Genomic DNA, 18,557 nt, shown 5'->3' on the forward strand with positions numbered 1-18,557 from the left:
TGAACCTATCTAAATTCTCTAGTGATAAAACAATGATCTCCATACATTTTTCTTGATATAAGCACTTTTTACCATTAGTTCTACCACCTTTTGCATACATACCAGGTTCCAAGCCCTGTTCGAGGCTTCTGGTTAGATAAAGCCAAACAAAATATGGTCTATGCCTTGCATTAAAGTTTTTTAAGTTCTTGTGGTTTATCATGGCATAGGAAGTAGCCTAGAACTTTGAGTTTCTGATATTTTTACTATAAGGGAGATCAAGAGAGTTATATATTTTAAACCAATGTTCAATGGTCCTAAGCCCAAGTATACAGTATCCAATCTTTTGAAGTAAACTGAAAAGGTTGATTTCAGAGCCGGAGTGGGAAAGACACCAAGATGAACCTGGCATTTGTGTCATGCCAGAAAACATGAAAGTGCTAAAAAAAAAAAAATGATGGGGGCATATCACAAGAACAGAGGAGTCAGAATGAAGTGACCTTCATTGGCCACATCAAGGACAATTTGAGCATCTAAATAACTAAAGGCAGTAATGAATTATAAACAATTTTAAGAAGTTGGGACCCCATTAGTCTCCACTATAATAAACAGATGAATAACAAACAAACAAATAACAAGTAGAGGAAAGTGAGGTTCATGTTGATAGTAGAATACCAAGGTCTAACTAGTAAAAGTAGTAGTATTGCTGAGGCTAGAAAAATCATTTTGTAATCATCAGAGTAAAACTGGCTCCACAAAACAATCTCTGATAATGGTAAATCTAAGGGGAAGGTTGACACATCTCAGACATTTGCATGTTACTTGTTAAAATATCTCCTATTGCTTATTAGTAGCACAGCGAAGGGAAAAAAGAACCAATACAATGCAGAACTCAGACAGCACCTTGACTGGGTAATGAAAATTAACATCACAGCTGAGGGACAGATGGATGTCCTGGGCCTCCAGATTCCTTCATCCCCTAAGAAGGCCACTGCTTCATGTATTTAGTCCCAAATGGGCAAAACTATAGTCTAATCATGAGGAAGCATGAGTGAAACCCAAAGTGAGAAATGCTGTATTTTTTTAAAAAGAAGACATGCATTAAAATGTCAATGTTAAAAAAAAATGTTAATGCCCAGTAATGGCAAAGAATGACTAAGGAATTAGTTTCCAGACTGAAGAGAATTAAAATGATATGACAACCAAATACAATACTTGGATTCTGTACTAGGAGGGAAAGAATTCTAGAAAAGACATGATTTGATCAGTTAACAAAATGGGAATATGGATAGTAATGGGATAAAAGAATGGTACCAATGTTAAATGTACAAGAGTTGAAAACTGCAATGTCCTTAATCTTCATAAATGCATACTGAAATAACTAGGGAGAAAAGGGCATGATGTATACAAGTTTCTCAAATGATTCAGTGAAAAAATACATGTTTTCTATGTACTCTACACACAGCAAATGTTGAAACAAATGGGAAAAATGATGGATGAAACTGAGTAAAGGATATACGGTGCATTTTGTATTATTTCATTAACTTTAAAATATAAATTTGAAAGTAATTACCTAGATATAGGATAGAAAATATAAAAAGAAAAACAAAATTAGTGAACTCTCAGGAAGTTCATATATTCAGAAACTCAGGAAAGATGTTTTTGGGGCTGGTGGACTCAGTCGTTTGAACGAATAAGTGGAATGGAAACTATAACTGGTTCAGGAGATGTTTGGTATGTGGTTGAACCTACAACCTATTTTTTTTGTAGATTAGGGAGAAGCTCTTTGGAGCTATTATTTTGTGACAAGACAATTTTAATTAATTCTTAAAACTAGAATAGATGAAAAAGTAAGCAAGAATTCTTAAAGGTACTGGTAAAAAAATAAAATAAAACAAAGAAACCTAAACAAATCACACAGAAGCTAGCCATTGCTTCTAATATTGACAAGGGGTATATCTATATTAGTTTTTACCACTACACATTGTTCTCATGGTGACCAGTGTTTTGAGACACATTTTCTTTTGTGATATAGCAAAAGAAAAGAGAATATGCAAAATATTGATATGAGATTTCTTCAGTAAAATATAGACATCAATGAAGTTTATAGTTTTGCTTTCAAATATAAATATATAAGTTGAAGAAAGCTAATAGAATTATCAGTCATGTTAATTGAAGTAGAAACTCCACAGTTGCTGTACATTTAAATATAGATCATTAACAAATTATAATTTGAAATTATTGGAAGCATTTATAAAAATACTATGTGTAGCTATTCATTGGCTAATAGTTAATATTTATGCTAATTTTAGTCATTTACTCTGTATGGCAGGATCAGAAAAACAAATCTATTGCAGAGTTTAATTTATAAACACAATCTGTCTTCTTTCAGTTACATGATGTTATTCATTCTCTTTATTTTAATAACCACTAACAGACATTCATGCTATTTAATTAAACTAAAATGTATCCAAGCATTTAAAAAATAAGAATATGCATAATAACAAGCACCACAAAGCAGGAGAGTTAAGTCTAAAATATTACTCTTAAATTATATGAAGATGGAGATTACATGCTTCAATCTTTTAAAAATCATATTGTCACATCAGACTTAAAGCCTGGAAAGATGATTGAGAATTAACCATAAATCTGCATATCACTTTATATATTTTAAAGCATATTTATGCCTTTTTTTTGAGTCTCACAATAGCCAATAATGTTTATCCTTCAATTTTTGGAAAGTAGGAAACTAGCTGAGGGTAACTGAGGCTAAGAAATTTGCACTAGGATTGGCTGAACTGTTGAATAAGGATGCTGAGGTATGAGCATATGCATCCTAACTGCTGGTCTGGCTTTGTGTCACTAACACCCCACAGAGCAGCTTGCTCCTAATTCAGTGCCCACATACCAGTTTTATGACTCGTAGCCACTCTAAAGAGTAAAGTGTTGGCAGTCAAGAGAGAACACTCATACTTCAGTAGTATTATAGGGGTCATAATGTATATTATGTATATACATATACATAAGTGTATAATGCTATTGATTTTTTTTCATATTAATGATAATACTAAGGATACAATATGAGTACATCTTATTAGACCTACTGCATAACTGAGGAAATGGAAAGACACTTACAGATAAGTGATATTAAAGCAAGCATTAGTGGATAAAATACATGTTCCAATTGCACTCTGTCTACGCCTACATAAAATGTGCATTTCTTACTTCTTACTGGCAGTTTCATCATACTAGACTTGTTGGAGCTATTTTCACCAAAATTATAAAACAAATCAAATCAAATTTAATTTATGTGAAATGTGGTGGGATCCTATTCACTGAAAGTACCTGGTGCCCTGAAAGCTATATAGTTCAAATATTTGAATTTTACACAAATTGATGATTCTATTTGTGTGGTGTGCTGTTTTGATGATGATTACCCCCAACTTCCTAAAGCTTCCTTAATCTCTTTAGGAAGATGTGCACCATAGCAGAAGCACCAGAAGCCCATAAACATTTTATATTCCTTAATTTCACCTAGCTGTGTGATCTTGTACAAATTACTTAAACTCTTGGGTTTTTAGATCCCTCATCAGTTAAAATTTAATTCTAACTGCCAAATCCTTGATTCTGAACTGCATTTTGAAATTAGACCTAGCAACCTCATAATTTGTATAATTTCTTTCTCCCTTGATTACCTTAGCAGTTCATGCTGGCCTATTAACATGTGAATGCCGATTGAATAAAAACCTTACACATTTAAATGAAGATATTTCTCTTGTGGTATTTCCATTTGATTTGATTCCTTTTGTCTATTGATTTGTGATTACCCAGTATACAGAAATGAAAATAACCTTGACTAAGAGTTGAGAGACGTAGGTTCTATTCTGGGCTCTGACAGAAAATGTTCACTTTACTTCTGTGAACTACAGTGCCTTTAGGTATAAAGAATAAGTATAAAAATACATTTCCTGCTTATCTCATGAAAATGATGTTAAAAAAAAAAGTTGATTCTGAAGTTCTGCACAAGTGAGGTTACAAGAGAATATTGAACAGCACAGGCCATGTATATTTCTGCTTTACCTGATGGGGAGATGTGCCGCCAAGAAATGGAAGGCTCTGGTTTCCCAGTGGCCAGGCAAGTAAGGGTGACATTGGTTCCTTCATTGATGGTCATGTCACTTGAGATGTCATATATCTTCGGAGGAACTGAAATGGTAAAACATGCAATGGTCAGAAAAAAAAAATAGAATTCTGTTGAACTATATATGGTCAACTCCATGATATTATGCAATAAAGCTGTGGTGGTGAAATGTAGTTAATGGCCTATTCTCATTATTCACAAGATAGATTTTCTAGATCCTCATTACTCTTCTAGAGTTTTTTGTTGGTGGGTGGTGGGTTGCATTTTTCCCTAATTTTTAGATATTAAATATTTCAGGATAAATGGAATATGTAATAACAATTCTCATTATCATTTAAATTAAAATTTTATTGTGAATACTTCTATTAAGTTAACTAGAATATAGTCAATCTGTCTATTTCATATATTTATCTTCACTACAATGATGTTTTTCTTGTAGAAATGATTAAATAAAGATGGAAATCTGAAAGAAACCTAAAATAGTAGAACATTTATGCCTACATGCTTATTGAAGAGCTGAGTGAGGTCAAACGTGCACAGGATTGGAAGGTAAGATTTCAGTGTCACATTTTTCAGGGTGCTTAATTTAATTTCAGTAGTCCTTTTCCCATGTCTTAATATTGCTGTGAGAACTTGATCATGTTGCTAGTGTATATGACTGGCTTGTGCTATAAGTTCTGATTTACTATATTAAAGAATTTTTTAAATTGGAATTCTTCTATTCTTAGGGTTTCTTTACACAAGACATATGTTTTCAGTTATTTAAAAAAAGAAACAGTAACTAAAATCTATCACAAGGAGGAATTAAATTGCCCACACTTTGAATATCATCTTTAATTTTTTAATGGAACCAAAATTCTGTTGGAAGGGAATCTAGAATGATTTTATTACAAATATAAAGTATTTGATTATATGTAACTGTTACTATGATTGAGAAAAAGGCTTATTCTTAAGTGACATATCATTGTAAATGTTTCTAAATGACATACTTTAATTGGCATTTCAAACATATTATCATTAAACTCTTCAGTGAATTCTTTTCAGGCAAATACTAAAAACTAAAAATCATTCCAAACAGAAGCCTCTTTAGCCTAACTAAAAGAGAACAGAAATAAAGATATTTAAATATCCAGGCAGGAAAGTAGAAAAAATATGTATGACTTACTGGTGAATTGATTTAAAACACATAAACTTACAACATTAAACAAAAATATCATTTGTATATGTGGATGGACATAGGCATAGGATATAGTAAACTATTAAATACATGTGTAATATGTACATATATATATCACACACAAACACATACATGTCAGTGCCTACTAATAAAAGTTACATAGTACTTAAAATAAATTAAATCATAAATTTGAAAAAATAGTTATCTAGTATAGTTATTGGAAGTATTGTTCATATAGAAGGTAGTACACAGAGATCAGTGTAGTCTGGCTAATTTATTTATATATTTCAAAAATAAAATTGATTCAACTTTGAACAGAGGTTTGTATATTTAAGAAAAATGACCATGCATTCTGTCCTCTAATTATATTGTCAATTCTTTCTGATCTTAAAGCAGTTTAATTTTATCTTTACACATCTGTTATATTTCAAGTGGTAAACATGAGTGGTGAACTGATATTATGCACAATACTTGACTGCACAGAGAAACAACAAGTCCCTTAGCAATAACCTTAGATTTGACATTTAACTTTGGGAAATTGTGTGGTGGGTGAAGATTGTCCAATTCCAGGTGTGACATGTCAGCTCAGTGATTGCAATCACCTCCTGGGGCCTCATTATTCAGGATATGCCACAGGGAAGATACACCTGGAAAGAGGATATTAGCAAGGAAAAATCCCTCCGGCAAGGCTCTTCTCCCCAGACTCATCACCTGTTGGTAGCAGATGCTGTGTGTAAAGAGGGCCAATGAAAAATCCTTCACATGCACTGCAGCTGGAAGAGGCAAAAATAGGTGTTGCTTTGCTGAATATTCAGAGCCGTTCATATTCGGTTCAAGACTTCAAGATTTACTGAGTGTTATGGAGGGAATAATTCTGGACTCACAGAAAAGTGAACATTTCAAAGCACAATTCTTGCCCTCAAGGAACTTAAAATTAAAAGAGGAAGATGGACAAGTAAGTAACTAAGAGAAGAGAAATATAAGTAACTAAGAGAAGAGAAATATTTTCCATGTTTTCCTTTCCCATTCTATGAGTAAGGTATGTCTAATAGGTATGCCTTCTAGGTTCAAAACAGCAAGCAGAGATTAATTTTGTTGGTTTCTTTTAAAGTGAATCATGTAGGATAGTTTGTGCACAAAGATATTCAGTGCGGTGCTATTTATAATAGAGAAAAACTATTAATAGCCTCGATGTAGGACAACAGAAAATGGAGGTCTTGCCAACTCGTCCTCTGGAATACCGTATGGCACTGGGGAAGAGTTTGGGAGGAACCCAGGGGTCATCAGGCAAAGGGAAAATAGAAAAGGGCTGCTTCTACTCTGGTGGCAGGAACCTGGAAGAATGATAATATCTCAGATATATTAAATCCATCTGGGTCTGGTAGCTGTTCTTGGATCACAAAAGTGTGTAAATGATGCATACACACAAATGGGAAGGACTCTATTGAGCTTTCTGAATGACAAAGCAGCATGTCTTATGGTATATCCAATATTCTATGCACCTGCATAGGAAAAACAGAAAAATGAGGATGGTCAAAATAACTTCTATTCTAGATGTATATTCCTTTTAATTTACTTTATTTCAAACTCCCTCAAACCTTTTTCATTTAGAAATTTAACTTAGAAATATTTTGTTTAAAAAGGAACAAATGTGTTCAATCAATTCAATAATTTTTAAGTCACTAAATATGGATTTTAGTAAATATTTTGGAATGCTGTGCACATTATTTAAGTATTTATGATGTAGGGCACAGTAATAAAGGATGAGTTATGCATCTAAATGTAAACGTGTTTAATTCACAAAAATAATTATAACATTATCTTCAATGTCATCATCATCATGACACCATAAATAAAAACAACAAAGAGTATGAGTTCTAAATTTCATACTAAATCTCAGAATCTCTCTCCCCTAATGGGACCTTCATTGGATATATACAAGACTTTATAACTGTGTTCATAATTAATTGTTGTGTATCACCAGTTAGAAAGACTCAATAAAATTGGAAGTTTTCTAAACAACAGAGGTTGGAAGTGGATTGAAAAGTTGTGTTGCAGTGGAACTTCTTTTTTAATTCCCATATAAAAAGGGATCACTCTTGGATGCTCAAATTAATAATCTGCTTTGCCTTTAATTATTCACAAATCTCAAATTCCTATTACCTAGTAACCTGTCTTTAACTCCTCTTCAGTATTTACCACAGTGATGGGATGATGCATATTTAGATGAGTCTGTGGATTTAGATTCACTAAGGTAATTTAAATTTCTTGTTGGTTTTGGTTTCACCAAAAAGTATTCAATCTGAAGTGCCCAACCTGCCTTCCCCCATTTGAGTCATCTATCACAGCGTCCTCAGGAAGAGTATGGAGCAGTATCAGTAAGGAAAATTGTAGAATATGTATCTAAACTAAATAACCATTTGGGATTATTCTCCACCATTTGAATTATGATATGCAGTTGAGTTTGTGAATGGCCTTATTTTTTAATGTGTACATGTTTTCTGTTCTATATAAATAAAATAAGTTTTTGGTTTGTTTAATGAGCAGCCGTCACAGATTTAACTTACATCTATTCCAAGAATTCATCTTGTAATCTGGAACATAACCATGAAAATTTTGAGAAGTCTATATTAGGGTGACTAATCTGCATATTGTAAGAAATATATGAGCACAGTATTTTATTACATTAAAAGTTCCTGTAGATGATTTTCAGAAATAATAGAGTTCACACTTATAGTAAGTTGCATGACATTCAACATTGGGTCACACATAATATTTAAAAGCCTTAGAAGATGTATATGATGGTCATCTTAACTATAAATACAATACATAGACTATTTGGATCTGGACAGTTGCCTTGGATCACTGGAATCAACTAAATGCCCCCATCAAGTTCTTGAGTTGTAAGAGCCCATGAAAGACCACATATATGCAAATCCAACTGGAGACCTTCTTTAGGCTGTCAGGGCTAAAATGTGGATGGAATATGTATTTAATGTGGCCGACAAATACTCACAAATTATTGAAAAAACATCAGTTCAGTATTTATTGTAACCACAATATTCTGGGCAAAAAAACCACCTGCTTCCTTAGATAGTGTATGAAAAATCACAGCAGTGTTTTATGGTCAAGTACACTCAGTGTTTTCCCATTCATTCTCTGAAGTTTCAGGTTAATTACTAAAAACCTTTAAAGATTTTAATATATTTATTTGAATCAGTAGATCTGTTCTCCAAATATGACAAGAGGCCAAGTAAGAAATAAAAAAAAAAAAAAGATTCTATTCTTTGGTGTCCTGCTGACTCACCTTTCTCCCAGTGACTTCCTCTACTCCAAAAACTTACCACAAAGAAGAAACAGAAGTGTGAATTTCTGAATGGATGTTAAAAGGTTAAAATTTCTTCTTAAAGCCTTGCGTCACTGATGACTTTGATCATCTTAAAGCAAGACAGATTTTTCTGAGTCTGCGTCTTGTTGAAACGACCATTTGTGCCTACAACCGCACTGTCCCTTCTTACTCTTGTAGTTTCTGTGTTACAATATTTTTTACAATCTGTCATTGTCACTGGTATTTAATTTCATCACTTGTTTATTGCCTGTCTTCTTTTCATAGAACATAAGTAAAGGCTTTGCATAGGAAAGCCTTTTTGTTTGTTTGTTTACTTTATTTGACAGCCTATCACTAGCCTCTAGAAAAGGGCCTGACACATGTGGGATATTCAACAAATATTTATTTTATTGTTCTTTTATGTGCTGAGCTAATATTTCTTTGCCTTCGTAATGAAGATTTCCCATAGAATATCATACAATTGCAATGGTGATAAAATATAAATTCTGAGAATATAGTGAAAATATAATTATAGTGCCAAGGGTTGTATGTGACTTTTTTCAAGGCTTCTCTGACTTTGGGGATTCAATATTCTTTTAACTCATTTAAAACCATGGCATTTCCCTATTGCATTGGCTATCATAGTTGTGCCATGAAAACCCAGAGAAATAATTGAACAATGATTATATACATTTATTTTCAAGAGAATGGGCTGTCACATTTTAGGTAGCATGTGTGAGTTGGTTAATTTTTGTTTTTTGTTTTTTGTTTTTACTTAAGAAGCTATGAAAATTTAGAGTTAAAAGGATTTGACTCTAAGAGTATATACATATTATTTCTGCTTTGTTTTTTCTCCACAGACTTGGAGTCTGGGTTAGTTCGAATAAAAGATATCTCTGATGATTTTCCAAACTGCTGGAGTCAACAAGCTAGACAGAACTATATATCTTGGGAGGACTGGCTCTTCTTTGCACTCCCATACCTGATAATGGCTGGCAATATCAAAAGCACAGTCTTCCTTTCCCTAAGCTGGCACTTACTTCCCTTTTCAGTCTTGGCCAGCCCCCAAAACGTGAAAGCAGATCTACTCTCTACATTACATAACAAACCTCCTGGAAAAGGTGCTGTTCTCAAACTGAGAGAAGAAATTGTTTCATGATTTTCTTTTTTTTTCTAAATTGGTTTGCTTATGGGTGCATGGTGGTTTTCTGGCCTGCATCTATCTAGCAACATTGTTTTCTACAGCTCATAGACTATAACTGATTTTCTATAGTTTATGACATTCAGATATTTCTATAGCTTCTCAATCCTTATCACGTTACTTAGATACTGGTTGAAGGAGAAAATACTCAAGTGTGACTTATAAACGCAAACTTGTTAGATTTGTGAATTACCTACTGATGGAATATACCAGAATTACTTCTGGGGGCAAAGAATATGTATCAGAAAAATTATCTTTCAGACTTCAGTTCAAATTTTGAGTCATGATGCTTAATTTCATGCTTTTCTTGTTTTAGAAAACCTATGTACAAGTTTTTTTCAATCTATGCATACTTCAGGAAGTCAGCTATATAAAATGACAAAAGATGCAGTGACCTATTTTAATTCATTCTTCCATACATCCATCCATTTATTTATTCAATAAACATTTATTGGGCACCAAATTGAGTAGAAGGACTATTCTTAAAGCATACATGCCTAAAGATTTAGAAAGAACTAACGCTATTAATTATAATATGGAGATACAAATCCTACCAAGTAGATTTTGTATGATAAGGTGCTTTGAGAACACAGGGTAATAAATCCAATTATGCTTATAGAGTCAGAATTGGAGAGGGTACTGATGTTATATAAGACTTTATGAAACAGATGACATTTGAGTGGAATTTGATGGCTAAAAACAGTTTCCTGTACCCAGCAAATTATCAAGATAATCTGATGAGGGTTTTTTTACAGTCCTGGGGTAAGGGGATGGCTGACTCAGGACATCCTAGACCAGTAGGTGTGGAGTGAGCTTTAAAACCTAGAGAATATGAAACATTGATTACAGGACACTAGAAGGACCGCTTCATAAACTTCTCTTACTATTTATTTAAAAATCTCCACTGTAATTAGACAGGCCTTCCTTCACATGCTCATAGTAGTTATTTGCCTACAAGGGCCTAATATTAAAATGTAAGTATCCTTAGAAGATAGGGTGCCTTAATAGCTTGCATTTATTTTATACTGCCTGAAGGAAGCATAATGGGTATAGCGAGTAGCTCCATACTAGAAATAGAAAGGTGCCATGGGCAACTGTTTTTCACTGCATTATTTTCCTTTGGGAAAATGCAGAATTGGTTCTGTGTAGCAGTGAGCAAGCCAGTCAGCAATGGAGTGAAGAACATAAACATCTGAGAGGGAGAAACCTAAAAAAGTCAAAGTAGAGGTAAGTTTTCCTCTCTCTTCCCCTTCTCTCTATTTTACCTTGACTACCTAATACATTCCTTATGCATCAGTGGATGAAAAAAAAGTCATCTCTAAATATAAGGCAGTTTTTCTCATTGAAGGAAGGCATAAGTATTTGCTAAATAAATTTTCTATGCCGAAGAAATACAAATATATACACAAATACACATACACAAGTATACTAGATGGATTATATTAAGAAGGTCCAGGATGAGGCTTACATGAGGATTAAATGTATACTTAATATACAATCATTGTAATTTGAGAATAAAAGCTTGAGAAAGGATAGGTTTTAGTAGCTTAACATTTATGCAATGATTTTAAAATTTTTGGTTGACAGCAACTTTCTCACCTGCTATGTAAACATTTTGAAGGCAAAAATAAAACATTACTATACAAGAGTTTCAATATTTTGGACTGTAAAGACTTTTATTTTTGCTTCATTTTGGCTAGAGGATCAATAGCTGGCTTCTACACATGAGTGTTTATATATCAGAGTTCAAATCCCTGTTGTACCTCAGGCTAGCTTCGGCTTCACTTACTCGGATGGTTCAAAGACATAAAATACTGCTTAAAATCAGGACCATAATAACAGCTACCCCCTCAGGCAGCAGCAGAGAGGCTAGAGCGCACTTACAGCAGCATTGTATATCACAGGGAATCTACAGTGCCTGCTTAACTCACCCTTTTCCTTAGCAGAAAAGAGTTACAAAACACATAGGAAGAACACTACAATGGAAATACCTTAGAGCACATAAATATAGGTGTCCACACCTAGCGAGGCAATATTCTTAAAGAACTCTCTATCTTTAAAACCTGCAGTGATGGTAACATTTTATTAAGAATTAATATTGAGCTTTTTCCTGGAAACAATTTGGCAGTATACTTTAAGAACTTAAAAAATGTCCTACCCAGTGAGCCAACGATTTCCCTTCCAGGAATTAATCTTGAGAGCAGACACCTTCTTTCAGTGTAGTCACTATTCCCATAAACCTGGCAGCCAGATGCACTGTTCGGTTTGAAAATGAGCCAGCAAATGCCCTCTGGAATGGCCTGGATGAACTTTTCTTGTCTCATCCTTGGCACTGAACTGTTCTCCACATAAACGAGAGGAAACAGCCCAGCTGTATCATACTAGAACCCAGCTGCCTTCCTTGCAAACATTTCCCATAGCAAAAAGCTAGCTTTAGTGTTTCTGAAACACCAGAGTCCAATGTCTACCCTTGGACTCACAGAGTGATAATGTAACACCTGGCTCCTGATTTCATGAGGTAAGCCTCTTCCAGTCCAATATGAGATTTCCTTGTTAGGCTGAGGTTTCTATAAATGTGTTTCAGCGGATTTTTATATCTATAGGCTGCTATGCTGTTTTTTGTACTTGCAAAATTTTGTTATTTCAGCACAATCAGAAAAATAATGCATTCTCTATAATATTTGTTTCATTGTTCTTTGAATATAGTATTTGTTTTCCTAATTATGAAAGTAGTACACACCCTTGGAAAAGTATATAAGAGATGAGGAAGAAAAACTCAAAATGACCTATGAGGTTGAAACATCTAAAATTGTCATTTGGTAGATTACAAATAAATGGCTACCAACGATTTCATGCGATTCAATTTAAGATAATCTCATTCAGAGAGTTACTATTAATAATTTTTTATATTTCATTTCAGTCTTTTGGTGCATATATTTTTATCTAGATCCCAGAGATTTCCATGTGGTCCAAGAAGCTCACCAGGGTATTGTGCTTAAGTCTTGGCTAGAAATAAAGAGTCTCCTTCTATAAGTTGTACATCCTGTAGAATATGAACTGGTAGGGGAATGATTCAATATAGGACATTATGGTTCTCTTACTTTTCCCACTGCAAACATGTCTGACAAAAGGATACCTACAGCAAACGTTAATATCTGTGGGACATTTAACGACTTGTTTTTGTTGATAGGGGAGGGTTCTATCATAAAGCAGAATTCTACATACCCAGTCCCCAATTTCTTCTCCTACCCACACATTTACTTTTTTGTTTAGTTGGCTTATATGGCAGTTTCATAACATGGCCCCAAATTCTTTAACATGTATCCCATCATGAGTAATATCTTTATACCCTGACCACATAATTAATTTGAGTAGGCTCCTGGCTGCCTCAAATAATAGAGTTGGTGAAGAAGTAATGCTATGTGACTTCCAAGACTAGATTATAAAATAGCATTTGACTTCTGCCCTGTTCTCTGAGCATGCTCACTCTTGGAGGTTTGTGTTGCCATTTTAAGTAGAGTGACTGCCCTGGAGACACTACATGTGGTCCCTACATTGAGAAGTTCTGGGACAACAGGTATAAAAAGAGCACCTAAGAAACCAAATCTTCTAGGCCCTTAACTCTTTAAGTCATCCCAGTGGAAGTCAAAATAGTGTCCAAATTGCATTATTGTGAGTAAAATACAGAGTGCTAGTTGTTTAAAATCACCAAGATTAAGCATGGTTTGAAAAGAAATAATGAAATGTGGAGGGTTTACATTACCTAACCTCAGATTTATTATTATAAAGGTATAACCAAGACGGTGGCACTGCTATCAAGATAAACAATGGAACAAAGCAGAGACTCCAGATATAGATGAGAAAACTTCCCATGAGGATCAAAGCCCTGATTATTTATACTAAGAATTAAAGATACCTGAAAGAATACACAAGTAACATGCATGACCAATGTAGGCCAAGAGAAAACATGCATGCATACATGATAAGTGATAAGGCCTGGTGCAGAGCTCCAGTCTAAAAAGGAAAACTATCACTGATAATTTCCATTTAGGAAATGGAAGGCATGGAATGCCAGATCTTTACACATGAATTTCCTCCACACACACCCCTTTTTTTGTTTTATTTATTTATTTATATCTTTTATTTTGGTATCATTAATATAAAATCACATGAGCAATAATTGGTTACTAGATTTCCCCCATTATCAAGTCCCCACCACATACTCCATTACAGTCACTGTCCATCAGTGTAGTAAGATGCTATAGAGTCACTACTTGTCTTCTCTGTACTATACTGCCTTCCCTGTGCCACCCCCAACATTATGTGTGCTAATCGCAATGCCCCTTATTCCCCTTTTCCCTCCCTTCCCAAGCACCTTCCCCAGTCCCTTTCCCTTTGGTAACTGTTAGTCCATTCTTGGGTTCTGTGAGTCTGCTGCTGTTTTGTTCCTTCAGTTTTTGCTTTATTCTTATGCTCCACAGATGAGTGAAATGATTTGATACTTGTCTTTCTCCGTGTGGCTTATTTCACTGAGCACAATACCCTCTAGCTCCATCCATGCTGTTGCAAATGGTAGAATTTGTTTTCTTCTTATGGCTGAATAATATTCCACTGTATATGTACCACCTCTTCTTTATCCATTCATCTACTGATGGACACTTAGGTTGCATCCATTTCTTGGCTATTGTCAATACTGCTGTGATAAACATAGGGGTGCATATGTCTTTTTGAAACTGGGATCCTACATTCTTAGAGTAAATTCCTAGAAGTGGAATTCCCGGGTCAAATGGTATTTCTATTTTGAGTTTTGAGGAACCTCCATACTGCTTTCCACAATGGTTTAGCTAGTTTACATTCCCATCAGCAGTGTAGGAGGGTTTCCCTCTCTCCGGATCCTTGCCAGCATTTGTTGTTCCTAGTCTTTTCAATGTTGGCCATCTGAACTGGTGTCAGGGAATATCTCATTGTGGTTTTAATTTGCATTTACCTGATAATTAGCAATGTGGAGCATGTTTTCATGTGCCTGTTGGCCATCTGAATTTCTTCTTTGGAGAAGTGTCTATTTATATCCTCCACCCATTTTTAAAAAGGGTTATTTGCTTTTTGTGTGTTGAGGCATGTGAGTTCTCTATATATTTTGGATGTAAACCCCATGCCAGATATGTCATTTACAAATATATTCTCCCATACTGTAGGATGACTTTTTGTTCTGCTGATGGTGTCCTTTGCTGTATAGGAGCTTTTTAGTTTGATGTGTTCCCATTTGTTCATTTGTGCTTTTGTTTCCCTTGCCCGAGGAGATGCATTCAGGAAAATGTTGCTCATGTTTACATTCCAGAGATTTTTGCCTATATTTTCTTCTAAGAGTTTTATGATTCATGACTTACATTCAGGTCTTTGATCCATTTTGAGTTTACTTTTGTGTATGGGGTTAGACAATAATCCAGTTTCATTCTCTTGCATGTAGCTGTCCAATTTTGCCAACACCAGTTGTTGAAGAGGCTGTCATTTCCCCATTGTATATCCATGGCACCTTTATTGTACATTAATTGACAATATATGCTTGGGTTTATATCTGGACTCTTTGTTCCATTGGTCTGTTCCATTGGTCTATGGGTCTGTTCTTGTGCCAGTACCAAATTGTCTTGATTACTGTGGCTTTGTAGTAGAGCTTGAATTTGGGGAGCATACTCCCCCCAGCTTTATTCTTCCTTCTCAGGGTTGCTTTGGCTATCTATGGTCTTTTGTGGTTCCATATGAATTTTAGAACTATTTGCTCTAGTTCGTTGAAGAATGCTATTGATATTTTGATAGGGATTGCATTGAATCTGTAGATTGCTTTAGGAAGGATGGCCATTTTGACAACATTAATTCTTCCTATCCATGAGCATGGAATGTGTTTCCATGTATTGATATCTACTTTAATTTCTCTCATGAGTGCCTTGCAGTTTTCAGAGTATAGGTCTTTCACTTCCTTGGTTAGGTTTATTCCTAGGTATTTTATTCTTTTTGATGCGATTGTGAATGGAATTGTTTTTCTGATTTCTCTTTCTGCTAGTTCATCATTAGCATATAGAAATGCAACAGATTTCTGTGTATTAATTTTTTATCCTGCAATTTTGCTGAATTCAGATATTAGACCTAGTAGTTTTGGAGTAGATTCTTTAGGGATTTTTACGTACAATTACATGTCATCTGCAAACAGGGTTTAACTTCTTCCTTGCCAATCTGGGTGCCTTTGATTTCTTTGTGTTGTCTGATTGCCATGGCTAGGACCTCCGGTACTATGTTGAATAGAAGTGGGGAGAGTGGGCATCCTTGTCTTAGCCCCAATCTTAAAGCTGAAGCTTTCAGCTTCTCACTGTTAAGTATGTTGTTGCCTGTGGGTTTGTCATATATGGCCTTTATTATGTTGAGGTACTTGCCTTCTATACTCATTTTGTTGAGAGTTTTTATCATGAGTGGATGTTGAATTTTGTCAAATGCTTTTTCAGCATCTATGTAGATGATCATGTGGTTTTTGTCCTTCTTTTTGTTGATGTGGTGGATGATGTTGATCTATTTTCAAATGTTGTACCATCCTTGCATCCCTGGAATAAATCCTACTTGTTCATAATGGATGATCTTTTTGATGTATTTTTTAATTAGGTCTGCTAATAGTTTGTTGATTATTTTTGCATCCATGTTCATCAGGGATATTGGTCTGCGATTTTCTTTTTTTGCACTGTCTTTGCCTGGTTTTGGTATTAGAGTAATGCTGGCCTCATGGAATGAGTTTGGGTGCATTCACTCTTCTACTTTTTCAAAAAAGTTAAGGAGTATGGGTATTAGGTCTTTACTAAATGTTTAATAAAATTCAGCAGTGCAACCATCTGGTCCAGGGGTTTTGTTCTTAGGTAGTTTTTTGATTTCCAATTCAATTTCCTTCCTGTTAATTGGTCCATTGAGATTTTCTGTTTCTTCCTGGGTCAGCCTTGGAAGGGTGCATTTTTTAGAAAGTTGTCAATTTCCTTTAGGTTATCCAGTTTGTGAACTTATAATTTTTTCATAGTATTCTCTCATAATTCTTTGTACTTTTGTTGTGTCAGTAGTGATTTTTCCTCTCTCATTTCTGCTTCCGTTTATTTGTGTAGACTCTTTTTTTCTTGATACGCCTGGCTAGAGATTTATCTATTTTGTTTACTTTCATGAAGAACCAGCTCTTGCTTTCATTGATTCTTTCTATTGTTTTATTCTTCTCAATTTTACTTATTTCTGCTCTAATCTTTATTATGTCCCTTCTTTTACTGACTTTGAGCCTCATTTGTTCTCCTTTTTCTTGTTTTGTTAATTGTAAGTTTAGACTGTTCATATGGGATTGTTCTTCTTTCCTGAGGTAGGCCTGTGTTGCAACATACTTCCTTCTTGGCTTGGCCTTTGCTATGTCCCACAAATTTTGTGGTGTTGTATTATTTTTGTCATTTGTCTCCATATATTGCTTGATCTTGTTTCATTTGGTCATTGATCCATTGATTATTTAGGAACATGTTATTAAGCCTCCATGTGTTAGTGGGCTTTTTTCATTTTCTCTGTGTAATTTATTTTTAGTTTCATACTTTGTGGTCTGAGAAGCTGGTTTGTACAATTTCAATCTTTTTGCATTTACCAAGGCTCTTTTTGTGGCCTAGTATATGATCTATTCTTGTAAATGTTCTATGTGCACTTGAGAAGAATGTGTATCCTGTTGCTTTTGGATGGAATGTTCTGTAGATGTCTGTTAGGTCCATCTGTTCTAATATGTTGCTCATTGCCTCTGTCTCCTTAGTTATTTTCTGTCTCGTTGATCTGTTCTTTGGAGTGAGTGGTGTGTTGAAGTATCCTAAAATGAATGTATTGCATTATATTTCCCCCTTTAATTCTGTTAGTATTTGTTTCACATATGTAGGTACTCTTGTGTTGGGTGCTGAGATATTTATAATAGTTATATCCTCATGTTGGACTGACCACTTAATCATTATGTAATGTCCTTCTTTGTCTAGTTACTTTCTTTGAAGTCTATTTTGTCTTACAGAAGTACTGCAACTCCTGCTTTTTTACTCCCTATTACTTGCATGAAATATTTTTTCAACCCCTTTACTATCAGTCAGTGTATGTCTTTGGTTTTGAAGTGAGTCTCCTGTAGGCAGCATATAGACAGGTCCTTTTTTTTTAATCCATTCAGTGATTCTAAGTCTTTTGATTGGTGCATTCAGGACATTTACATTTAGGCTGATTATCAATAGTTATGTACTTATTGCCATTGCAGGCCTTAGATTCATGGTTAGCAAAGATTCAAGGGTAATTCCCCTACTATCTAACAGTCTAATATAACTCACTTTGTATGCTATTATAAACACAAGCTAATGGTTTTTTTCTACCTCCTCCATTCTTTATATATTAGGTATCATATCTAGCTCTTGATTGACTTCAGGGATAGTTGATTTGATTTTGCATCTGCTTAGTAATTAACTGTCTACTTTCATTGCTGTGGTTTTATTTCCCCTGGTGACAGCTATTTAGACTTAGAAATACTTCCATCTATTGGAGTCTCTCCAAATGCACTGTAGAAGTGATTTGTGGGAGGTAAATTCTCTCAGCTTTTGCTTATCTGGAAATTGTTTAATCCCTCCTTCAAATTTAAAAGATAATCTTACTGGATAGAGTATTCGTGGTTCAAGGCCCTTCTGCTTCATTGCATTAAATATATCATGCC

At 34.5% G+C, this 18,557-nt stretch overlaps 1 protein-coding gene across 4 annotated transcripts in view; it reads right to left on the reverse strand.

The window, feature by feature from the left end:
- Nucleotides 1–18,557, reverse strand: part of NEGR1 (neuronal growth regulator 1) — a 923,904-nt gene that overhangs the window by 368,495 nt on the left and 536,852 nt on the right. For all 4 annotated transcript variants that reach the window (XM_037024383.2, XM_073234125.1, XM_073234126.1 and 1 more), the window contains exon 3: nucleotides 4,060–4,185. In XM_037024383.2, coding sequence (XP_036880278.1) covers nucleotides 4,060–4,185 — 126 coding nt within the window. The remainder of the gene's footprint in view (nucleotides 1–4,059; nucleotides 4,186–18,557) is intronic.

The sequence above is a fragment of the Manis javanica genome, chromosome 4, assembly GCF_040802235.1.
Source record: "Manis javanica isolate MJ-LG chromosome 4, MJ_LKY, whole genome shotgun sequence".
NCBI lineage: Eukaryota > Metazoa > Chordata > Mammalia > Pholidota > Manidae > Manis > Manis javanica.